At 39.9% G+C, this 12,238-nt stretch overlaps 1 protein-coding gene across 28 annotated transcripts in view; it reads left to right on the top strand.

Annotated features, from left to right (window-relative positions):
- The window catches only part of rims2a (regulating synaptic membrane exocytosis 2a), a 153,234-nt gene extending 144,590 nt beyond the window's left edge, over positions 1-8,644 (top strand). For 27 of the 28 annotated variants that reach the window (XM_088409546.1, XM_088409533.1, XM_088409531.1 and 24 more), the window contains 5 exons: positions 5,142-5,283; positions 5,410-5,522; positions 5,648-5,749; positions 5,835-5,974; positions 6,072-8,644. In XM_088409546.1, coding sequence (XP_088265672.1) covers positions 5,142-5,283; positions 5,410-5,522; positions 5,648-5,749; positions 5,835-5,974; positions 6,072-6,275 — 701 coding nt within the window. In that variant the 3' untranslated portion in view covers positions 6,276-8,644. Of the gene's footprint in view, positions 1-2,185; positions 2,584-5,141; positions 5,284-5,409; positions 5,523-5,647; positions 5,750-5,834; positions 5,975-6,071 lie in introns of those variants that run through there. The other variant, XM_088409544.1, reaches the window with a different exon arrangement.
- Positions 8,645-12,238: the final 3,594 nt, after the last annotated feature.

Raw genomic sequence — 12,238 nt, 5'->3', positions numbered from 1 at the left:
TTCTTCTTGTCCCCAATTCAAGCCACCAATCAGTGCAAAGGAGAGTAGCCTGATTGGCAACCACCACTGTTAAAAAGAATTTGCTTGCCTTTAGAGCTGAGTGCCTGTGTTTTGTTTCAGGTGTAGCCAGTCCCAATACCTAATTGTTTTCATGTGTCTGTCCGTCGTCGTACCTCATGGCGGTATGCTATGCAGATTTTGCAAAAAGGGTATTTACCCAAATCCTGTATAAAGTCTCGCTCATTCATTCACAGTCTATATTAAGTCTCTGTTCCAATACTTTCGCTCACCTAAAAATGTAGTCTTTGGTAGGACCCCACCAATTCGCGTTTTTGTTCTTTACTATTCACGGACTGGTTGTTTTTGTTTGTTTTTTCATCCTTTACGGTTCACACAAAGCATTTCATGACACAATTAATGAAGTTATAAGGCCATACATCACTTCTTCTCCTATGTGTATGTTTTACTAGTAGCTGTGAATGGGTGTCACATTTAACACATTTATGCTTAATTTATGTTGTACGCTGTATGTTATGATTTTTTTTTAATTTAACCAACTGTGACTAGGTTGTGTATAATGTAGTTACATCTAGGTCAATTATTTATACAATTATTGCATCATTACTTGTAAAAATTTTAGATTCACTTTGTTTTGAATGACAAGTGAGTTTATTAGAAAATTGCTCGATATAATGATATAATTTTATGATATTTAAGGATACAAACTTAAGGTATTGGAGTTATGTAATAAATAACGGCACCGCTGCCAGTGCTTGGAGGGCCATAATTGGCAAATTTATTCAGATAATTAGTCGGATGAGCTCTCATGTTTGGTCACCAATAATGGAGTTTTGAGATGTCGATCCCAGGCAGCAAAAGCTGAAATGTGTAGTTCACCTCAAATTCATCTTTTGATGCGAAGCAAGAGGTTGGTGTTACTGTTATGAGTGAGAGGGATAACCAACTATTGCTTTAATTTGAAAAATCAAATTTTAGAATGTTGAGGCAAGTCTGTCTCAGGTTTGAACAACATGGCAAGTATCACGGGAAAATCTTTTTCCGTACAACACTTTAGAGATAGTCACAGGCAGTTCAAAACTCTATCCAGCTGGACAAAGTACTGTGAAGTACAGACCCACTCTTTCCAACCACGAAAGAAGCTTAAGACCAAGCACCAAGTGCACAGTGTTGTTGTAACAGTAAGCAGTCTGGAGCTTGGGTGCAAGTTGATAGGCCTTCACAAAAAAGCCCCAAACCATTAAATATGACCCAATTACTGTTGATGTTGTATTAATGTGTTTTGTGCAACTTGCCACAGACGTGCACGTGTAAAGTTCTTGTTGGTGTGCTAACCCAGATGAAACGTTAAGTGGCACGCTTGTGGAAATAGGTTACCGCGTCTTTGAGAGGACAACTTGTGCATAAATGTTAACGCCGCAAGCAGCTTTGTGTTATTGGACAATATATTAAAAGGTGTCGCACTTCATTGTCATCGCAGTCAACATATCCAGCTTGTCCCTTGTGCTCATGTATGACTGGCCAGTTAGCAAGAGCTGAAAACCTTGATGGTTTGACCCTCTTAACCTCACGTTGAAGTACCATTGAGCAAGACATAGAACCCTTTATTCTAATTTAAATGGAGAACGCCTCAACATGTTTCGGCGGGTATATGAATACAATTATCAAGAAAACTAAACTACTGACGGATGGTAGATGACGTTTTTAGGTTGAACGTGTGAATGTGATCGTTTTCTGGTGTTCTCATTTTGCGCCGAGAGAATTCCTCCCAAGTCAACACAGCTGTGTTATTGTAGTAATGGCAGCGAGAACAATAAAATGAGCCGAAGCTGGCATGTGCAAACTGGGTGGCTGCTGTGCGGCTGAAGCCGTGTCACGTACGGCATGGATGCTGGCGGACTGAATGACAGCTTGTTTTCTCTGGCCTCTGTAGATAGCATGCGGATCTGAGGGGATTGTGATACCAAGGATGGGAAGAAAAATAAGGACTGCTGAATATGTATGAATAACGCAAAGAAACAAAAAGGTGAACAGTGGAAGGAATAAGTACCTGGAGAAAGCAAGGTCATTTATTTTTAAAAATCCACTTAATTGGGAGGTCTCGACATATCGCTGGGTAGAGCTTCTTTACTCTGTCAGCTGAGGTTTAAGAAGGCTGGCACTCTGATTGGTGGAGTGAGAATCGGCTCTCCTCCCTCCCCCCTAGAAAAAAAAGAGGTGCTGCAGGGAGCATCAGACACACAGCAGCGCAAGTCTCAGCCACTGAGGCAGCATCCACATCTCATCCTGAGAAGCACCTACAGACAGACTAGCCGACAGCCTAGATCGATTTGCAAATTCTCAATCGCCCAGATTCGCTAGCGGTTGAATTTTGAAGCTACACCTGTCGATCGATCGATTGAGGGCCAGCGCTCGTCACTATGGGCAGGCAGGGGCATGATTCTTCTGCTCCGGCTGCTGGGATGCGTATCCAACGCTCCCAGAGTAAGATGAGCTTGTCTGCATCCTTTGAAGCGTTGGCTGTCTACTTCCCCTGCATGAACTCCTTCGATGAAGACGATGGAGGTAAGACCATGTTGAGGGACGCTGGGCTTTAAGACGGCAAGCGTGTGTCGGTTAGTCGGTTGTGCTTCAGTTCACGTTGTGCCAATGTGCAATTTTGTTTATCATCTAAGGCTATCAATTCGGGAGTGAAATATGAAGCTAATGGGTAACAACAATAAGTCATTTAATTTACTGTGACCATTTGGGATTTACACTTTTCACATTTTAAGTATGTGTAATCCACACCACACACAATCAGCTTCGTAATGTTGAAGATAATTTAACATCACCGTTTTTCATTCACTGTCAAATCCAATACGTTTCTAATTCTGATTCACCTTGTCAACCCTGCAGAGTACGCTTACAGTTTGGGCTCCATTTTCCTTTTTATGCTGTGCTGCTGAATGCAATGCAAAATTGCGATTAAGGATCCATTTCAACACGCTACCTCATGCTCACTTTTGTTTCGAATGGGGCTGAACTAATTAATCTTAAATCAAGCTGCAGTTGTGCCTCGTATTTTTATCAAACTAGTGACATGCCACTGTGATTTTGAAACAACCTTACATATTGACAGTACAGTATCTAAGCTTGTTTTGGGTTCAGCTTACAGAGCCTTTTACCTAAAGCCAGTTTATATGAGCGTATGTTTTTTTATTTGGTTGTTTTTTTTTTTAAATTGTTTAGCACTTAGGCCTTTTTAAAGCATGCATTGAAAGCCATATATTTCCTTGTGTATATTTATGGTTTTGTACTTATGTCAAAGATGACTTGAGGCACACTACGTTGTTGGTACCAAATGTGTTATTCATTTTATATTTGTTAACAGTAAGCACAATTGCAAGCAACAAGTGGAAAACTATTGTTGTGTTGCATAACTATGCAATTATGAGTATGTTGCAACCTTCCAATCTCGTCTTGATGACTTTAAATTGCTCCAGCTCTTGTGTTGAAACTTCTAGCTCTTCTTTTGTAAACATTGAATGCCATTCTTAGGCTGTAACAATTCAAAAAAGGAATCTAAGGAAGCGGAATGACAAAAAGGTACAGATAGATTCTGTTTATTCATTGAAGACGCCTGACAGTGTTTTCATAAACATCATAGGTTTGTCACAACAAGAACATTGCTATTTCAAAATAGCACTCATTGACATTCTGCCAGACGTCATTCAGTCTCTGTCACTGTTGCTTCTTTTCAAAGTTACAATGAGCAGGATGAAAAGTCGAGCTGAATCACCGACATTTCAAGGCTAAATGACTGTTCTGTTTGTGCACATGCGTAATACTGTACATCATAAGTAAGCCCATTCACAGAACGGACAAAATGTCTGAATGCTCATTTATGCAAACAATGATTTAATACGCTTTATTGTCCTGAACATATTTGATATCACAATATTAGCTACACTCACACATAATCAATGTTTCTACTGAATAATGAATGACCAAATTTTGTGATTGTTTAAAAAAAAATTAAATCTCCCTATTTTTAACTTGAATTTAGACTGTGGGATTTTAGACACCTCTCTCCTGCTGGTATGTTCAAAAGTGATCAGTATCAAAGGCAACCATGTCATGATGCCCGTGTCAGTTTGCAGTTATATTTGTCTATTAAACTGCCTCTGAAAAATAATCCACTTGAGCGCTACTCGCTTTCGGCAAATTCATGCTAGAAGTTGCGCTAAACACTGGCAGCAGGCAGCGTACAATACATTGTCAGCGTACGTAAGACTTTTTTGTTCCCCGAATTGTCGATTGAACCAGATTTCAGAACAATATTCTGATATATGCATCGGGAGTCACGACTTGTGACTCACTCAGAGGGATGAACAGATTGAGTTGTACAAAGAGTCAAGTCACCATTGCAACATGCTTTGGGAAGAACTCCTAATCAAAAGTGTACCAAGGCGTTTGTGCACATACATTATTTGGTACGGAGTAGGTTTATTTTGAAACATTGGCTGGCCTTCTCACCACTTTTGGCAGTAGATTTTTTGCCATGAAGTGCATTCTTCTGTGGATTTCATTGAACTTGTGGCCCAACGAGACTGCGCTGAGCAAAAATGTACAGTATATACAATTTTCAATATATACAATCAATAATCATATATACAATTTTCCCTTGATTTTTGCGGTTTATGGAAACCGAAAACGCCCTGTAGTGTTGGTGGATTATTTGTAAGATACTTACGGATAGTTTAATGTAGGTACATCTGACACAGGTGCATCCATGCAGGCTTGGAGATGTGAACATACGAGTGTTTGCAGGCTGATGGAAGCAGTCAGCTGTCATGTTTGATCAGCCCGATGAGGCAGATGTCAGATTGTGTGCTATGCTATTCTAACAAAAAACTTTGTCAAAACAGCACACAATTTTTAAAATTGTATTCACATGTACGTAGATTTTTTTTTTTTGTCAAAATGAAACTTGCAGACAATGTTGTTTCCCGATGTAGGGGTTAGTGTGTATTCATTGAGATATCGTTTGTGTGGTTGTACATCACTGTATTGGTGAATGCCAAAAGTGACGGTGGGACTGACTCGTCTTTTCTTTTGTGCTTGTCTTATTGCATGAGCAGAAGCAGGAGGCAAGAAGTTGCGCAGCACTATCCAGAGGAGCACAGAGACAGGTCTGGCGGTGGAAATGAGGAGCAGGATGACTCGTCAGGCCAGTCGAGAATCCACAGACGGCAGCATGAACAGCTACAGCTCCGAGGGAAAGTAAGCAAAGACTTGGACTTTTTGCTTTTGTTGCTTTTGCTTTGTTGCTTTGTTGCTTTTGATAAGCTCATGTACTGACATGAGTAAAGGTTCTTCTACGTGGTAACGTGTGTTTCTGTGTTCTAGTCTGATCTTCCCTGGTGTGAGGCTGTCCTCGGAAGCCCAGTTTAGTGACTTCCTGGACGGCCTCGGGCCGGCCCAGCTAGTCGGACGACAGACGCTGGCTACGCCACCGATGGGTAAGCACGAGAGTTCTCCTTTCTCAAAAGCTTAAGAACGTTTTTGACCAGCTCTCTTTTCCTGACGCTCTTGTCCATCTTTTAAAAAAAAAAAAAAAAAAAAAACTTCGGACATTTTTGTTCAGGTGACATCCAAATCGGCATGGTGGAGAAGAAAGGTGCTCTGGAAGTGGAAGTCATTCGAGCTCGTGGCCTTGTAGGAAAACCAAATTCCAAGGCACTGCCAGGTAATCCTAGGCCGTTGACAATCGATGGTAACAGTTTCCTTGGACTCTGAATGTGACGCTTGTTGTCTCCCCTTTTTCTTCCCAGCACCATATGTCAAGGTCTACCTTTTGGAAAACGGAGTCTGCATAGCCAAAAAGAAAACAAAAGTAGCAAGAAAAACCTTGGATCCTCTTTACCAGCAGCAACTGCCGTTTGAGGAGAGCCCCGGAGGCAAAGTTTTACAGGTGAGGAAAGCGCAAGTACAGTACATAGCGTACGTACTGTACGCCGAGCTGGTCTCATCCGTGGGACTCACGGATGTGTTACACGGCTTCCTTTTAGGTGATCGTCTGGGGCGACTATGGACGCATGGACCATAAATCTTTCATGGGAGCAGTTCAGATACTGTTAGACGAGCTGGACCTGTCCAACATGGTGATCGGCTGGTTCAAGCTCTTTCCTCCCTCCTCGCTGGTGGACCCCACTCTGGCCCCCCTGACAAGAAGAGCTTCCCAGTCCTCACTGGACAGTTTCTCAAGGTCATAGCAGCGTGTGGACTGATAGCGTCGTTGTAGCAGCCAGTGTTGCGATGACAGGTCACGCCCCCCGGTTACACTGCATGCTTAATGTTGTGTCTTCTGAGCCTGTTTCTAGGGGTGCGAATGTGATCCTGTGTTTTGAGCAAAAACGGTGCACACGTGGTGCACGTGGCAAAGCGCATCGCAAGCGCCTGGCAGCCAGGATCGCCGGGCGATGTTGTTCTTGCTGTTGGAGGGAAACTGGAATGAACTCCTTAGCACGAGGAATCCGTCATTTCCAGGTTTTCTTCCAATTCGAAGCCATGGGGGTCAGTACTGGGAACCGCGAAACCAGTTTTGCAGATACTCTTTTTCGAATGAAAAATAAATATTTGGCTTTCGGTTCCGATTTTGGAGGGTTTGTTTTTATTGCTTTCTTTTTCCTGTTGTAGTTTTTTTTAATGTCTGAAGGGGGGTTTACCACCAGATGCTTGGTCATGCCCCGCCAACAGGCCTAGCTCTAGGTGAGGTTTTTTTGTAACCGCACGGTGAGGGTTGTCCCGTCTTGAATCCACACTCCCCCAAATCCTAAAAGAAAATAGCCTGCGGACTCAATGTATGTGCTCAACCAAACTGTGCTGGAAACTCGCCAGACAGCAATGTTGCAGTGGCTATAGCTCACCAGTAACAAGTCATCAAAACCCCAGTGAAAAGATGTGCAATCTACCATCTTGTTTTCATTTTTTCCTCTTTTGATATACAGTATTTTATGGGAAATATCAGAGAAAAAAAAATGTTTTCCCTTTTTAGTTGATCTGCATGAATACAAATTTAGCTGAGTACAAAAAATAAATTTTATTCCAGAGGCTGTAACTTACAAAAAAAACGAGGAAAAGTAAATATAACAGATCAGCCATTTCCAGCAATTTCTATTATTTTTAAAGATACATTTCATTAGTGCATGGTTTTCAAAGGGGAGTGAATGCAACATCATGATTAAGAGAAAAGTTGTTTGTCAGACTTTAGACCATTCATGAGTCAGTAAGATAAGGGAAACAAAAGGAACATTTTTGAGTGTGTAACAGATTGTGTTTTACGACAAAAAAAAGTGATAATGACAATAAATGTAAATGACTTATTTTATCGTGAAACGGCTCAGATAAAGATTATGTGAAAATTGTAAATGTTTCTCTTTTTATTCCTTCTCCCAGGGTACTTCACATTGTACTGTTCATTTCTACCAACGCCCCCTGATAGTGTCCGGATTTGGTCTGGTCCAGATCTGGTTATTTTACAGTTCCATATTGTTTTGGTATGCATTTTAGTTCCAATTTGATTTCTTTAACAAGCATGTTGAAAAGGATTTTCTGCAACATGGCTTGGGCACACCTTAAAGTAACTCAGCATGTTTTGATATAAGATGATATTTGGAATTTTTGCAGTTTCTTGTACAGTGCATGTCAACATTATTCATTTCTCTCCCTCACGTTAAATTTCAACGCTACACTAAATTCGTTTTCAGTCGTCCAACGACCAATTATTGACGTTTTTAACAAAACATTCCACTCCCGAGGTCATATTTTCTTTGAGGATATTGACAAAAAAAGTGACAAGGAAAATATTTTCTACTTGATGGGGTTGACATGTTGTGATTACGAGTGTATTTTATTTCAGTATTGTTGACAAACATGCAAAAATATTCTGTATTGGTACAGCAAAAGGTCTATACGTAATCAAGAGGCAGCAAATCTGCAAAATATGTTGCTGGAGTTCAATACAAGCACTGTTTATGAGATGAGCTAATCACAATTTCAAGTAATATGGAATAATGCCACAGAATTTCTTTGTTTTATTGAAAATGACATTGACGTAGTATATTTTTGTTAGTTTTCTTTTACAAGCCAAGACCTGATTATTTTTTATTTTCTATTTTTAGTAAAAATAAAAATGTCTCATGTCTGGGAGGTATATGAAGTGGTATACCTGCAGTATGTCTGAATGAAACTGAACAGGGGCATTATTCCTTTTCCACATGGAGATAATGAATTTTAATGTCCAAGGGACTTTTTCTTTCTTTTCTTTTTTTTTCTTTTTTTTTTTGGTCACTGTAACAATTTGCAGTATATATTTTACTTTTTTGATTTCCATTGTACATACATACATAGATGTCAGATTTTAAACAAACACAATACCGTGATGACACTCTTCCGGAGCAGGAAAAATGCCTCATGACGAAAAAAGACATGTTATTTATCCTTTTGAATGCCTTTTAATTTTCTCTTTTTTTGTGCAATGTGTTCATGCCAAGGCTATGTCTTGGTTAAGTATGGTTGAGTACAGAGATTTATGTAAGTTATTTTTCAAATTAAAAATAAAAAAAAAATGATATTACACTCATGCTGATTGTTCTGTGGTTGTAGGTTATAGTATAAATACACACACCACACACTCGTAACTTATTGGTCTCCTGAGAAATAGAATTGAAAGCTTCTATCCCGCCGCTTGAGGCACGGCTCGATAAATCATTGAAATGTTTATTTTATTTAAACCATATTAGATATTTTTGTCTTTTATGCTAATGCTGTTCATCAGATATTGATATACATACAAAATAAACCAAAAACGTTTTTTTTTTTTTAATTTTACTAGCAAACTAACTAGTAAAGCATTGTCATTCAAGTAACGAATGGGTACACAGCAAACAGACAAGCTCACACGGATTGGTTCTTGGCCCGGCAATGCAAGATAAACGTTTTTAAATTTGCTAATAAGAGGCATTATTTAGTACTTTCAAGCTCAGCAATACTTTGCGTTTTACTTGTAGTGTACATATAAGACGGATGATTTTAAATGAATGTGATCCCTATAATGGTTGGTTAAGAAATTATAATGGAGAACGACGACCAGTTTTAAAATCATGTAAAGCATGAAAAAGCCTCCTGGTGGTCATGACTGCCAATCACAGTCTAGACCAAACAGCACGGACTTACAGTACATGCAAACCAATCGATTACAATTTAGAATGTATGAGCCTCCGTTGATTTTTGCTGTTATTTATTACTTTTATTATTTAAGTGCGGTGCAACGGTGTAATTGCCGATATTGCGTTGATTTTGAGTGTAGGTAGAAAAACGGAAAAAAAAGTTGGTTTGGGTAGGTGTTTGCAAAAGTTACTCGGGGCTTATGACGGAAGTGAGCAAGGGGGGTTGACAATAGAAGTTGGTGACGTACCAGCTGTTGTCTGACGGATCAACGACTACAATTTTCAGCATGAAAAAAATGGCGGACCGACGTTGATGGAAAGGGCTGGAGCTCTGACGACTATGGGACCAGCAAAAAAAGGTACACTGCCCACCTCTGGTTAGTGCAGGAAGGCTAATACTACAGTGTGCTCACATCTATGGCAACTCCATCAGATGCAATTCTGGGAATTGCACTAGCTTTCAGTTTTAATTGTGCGCCAATTAACTCTGGTACTGGCGAAGGTTCACCATGCAGGAACGGGAAACATTTATCCTTACTAATCTACCAATACTGTATACTTAATGCAGAAAACAAATATTAGATAACCTATATACAATCATTCTAACACACATTTCCCAATTTTTATTTATTACTATAATAAAATAAGATGTAAAGAATGTGCTTGCTATGTATAGCAAGCATATTCTTTTTGTGTGCAATTGTTCTATTCTATGGAGTTGGCGCCGGAACGCCAGTTGTGCCTAATTCCTAACACAGAGGCTGGACTGGTGCCACCACAAAATTCTGAATGCACTTCTTTGGTGTTGTCCAGTCTCTGATAAAATGTCTGATGAGCTGCGGGGGCGGCCTCCTTCACATTCATCCTGGAAAACCAGACTTGCACCTGCACAAGATGCACCGGTATTTAGACTTATGTCCACCCGTCCACCAAATTAGAGCCCATAGTGTTTAAGAGAGGAGGCGGGAGGAAGGAGTCAAATGTTCGCTGTTGGTGCTGTAAGCCAAGACAGCTCATGTGACTTAAAATACCTTTAGAGGCCTTTGGTGCTAATAAGTCAAATATACATAGTTGAGCCAATGCTTATCATAAAACAAACATGTGCACGCTTTTGGACGAGCCGCATGGCCATCCTCATGTCATTCGGACCTCCTGCCCAGCTTTGGGAAATTCTCGTCGAAAATTTGTTGGGTCCAAAAGCCAATGCAGTGTCAGATTGGAGACATTAGAGAAAATAAATATTCCGAATGAAATCCTCACCGATAGAAAAGCCACAGAAGACGTTGTAAATCTGTCCACTTCCTTGTTATATCCAACTCTGCAATAAGTTAGCAGAACTAAATAGCATGATTTGTAACCTGCTGGCAAGATTGTTGCATTCCACAGCATTAGACTCAGATGGTCCTGAGTTCTGCCACACGTGAGCAGGCACCACTGGATTTGACTTCTCAAAGTATCTCAATATTTCACGAGGACGCTACGCTCCAATCTGTTTCTCTGTGAGTACTTTCTGGCAACCTTCCTCTTTCACGATCATTTGAGTTGTGAGTCATTTTTGACCAAAGCCAAATATTCATGACTCTCATGAGCATACAACCAGACGTGGGAATTGTATACATATATTTTTATCTAAGCCAGATTTTGTGAAAACGCATCAACACTTTAGATTGGTTAGTAATTTGTAGAAATATACTCATAAATGTGAACTCATCAATAGTACACATTTTTGAAAAAATATGAACTACAGTGAGCCCTTGTTTTTCGCTGTTAATGGGGACCGGAATCCCGCTGCGAAAAGTAAAACCCACGAAGTAGCGCCCCCACTTTCCAAATTTCAAACATTATTTAATTTTTTTTTTAAATGTCAAAAGTCTTCATTCTATACATATTATTTAAGACAAATATTACTGTAGTACACATATTTACTTCAATCTTAAATGATATTGGCAGCGGCCCGGACGTTGAATTAAAGTCAAATCTGTACATGATCAAACATGATAACAATGAAGAGTTTACAATTGAAATACCATTTTATTTTAAAAATCTGGTCTGGTTAACACCATTGTGTTTCTGCCTTGACCATGTGCGTGCATTCCTGTGCCTAATGCCTCGAGAAAAACTGCGTTTTGGCCTTTGTGCGTTTGGTGACTAAGACGGCATTACAACTCCACAGGAACGTGCCCTGCAACTCATTAAACGCACCCTGGCACACGTCGTTGTCAACAGGCAGAGGAGCAAACACCGTTGGAAATCTCTTACCTAGATTTCTTTATTAATAAAACGGTATTTCGAGTGTAAACTCTCCAGTGTTATCATGTTTGATCATGTAAAGATCTGACTTTAAATTCAACTTCCAGGGCTCTGCTAATATGACCGCAGCTGCGCGAGACTTCAAAGGAAAGGGGTAATTGTTCACTTACTGTACAGAGTATAAGTTTAATCATTTAAGAATTAAGTAAATATGTTTACTGCAGTTGTTCCACGTCCAAGGAGGGCCCGTTGCAAGTGCATTTATAGTTAGCTCGTCCGTCTGGCATGGCAGAAACCTCACAGCGTGTCACCGCAATACAGTATATCTTTGTTTTTTCCCTAAAAAATACGTGAGACCGAGGGCGCGAAAATCAAAGCGCTAAGTGGCAAGGAATCACTGTATACCTAAATTGTGACGGAAGGTTCATGTCTGGTTACAATGGACTTTCATTCCTACTTTGCATTACCAATATACAATATACAGTAATGTTGATTGTTCTTAAAACCGGGTTAATGCATGCTGACTCTAAAACCATCCACATCTTACAAAACAAACCTGACAAAATACAAATGTCCACCCACATAGTCCAAAAGCCCATGTTCATCTTTTCCTTGTTGCTTCCTTATTTTCTTTATTATTTTGAGAAAAAAAAATGCAGCTGACTACAGTATTACTATGACGAATGACTGTGGTTTGTAGCCACATCCTGTTCCAACATTATTTAAGGCGACAGCTAGCAAAGCAGATAATTATAGGT

The sequence above is a fragment of the Hippichthys cyanospilos genome, chromosome 3, assembly GCF_059441005.1.
Source record: "Hippichthys cyanospilos isolate Australia breed blue-spotted pipefish chromosome 3, RoL_Hcya_1.0, whole genome shotgun sequence".
NCBI classification, from domain to species: Eukaryota; Metazoa; Chordata; class Actinopteri; order Syngnathiformes; family Syngnathidae; genus Hippichthys; species Hippichthys cyanospilos.
Note: the sequence above shows the minus strand (reverse complement) of the source record. Positions and strands in the feature narration are given on the sequence as shown.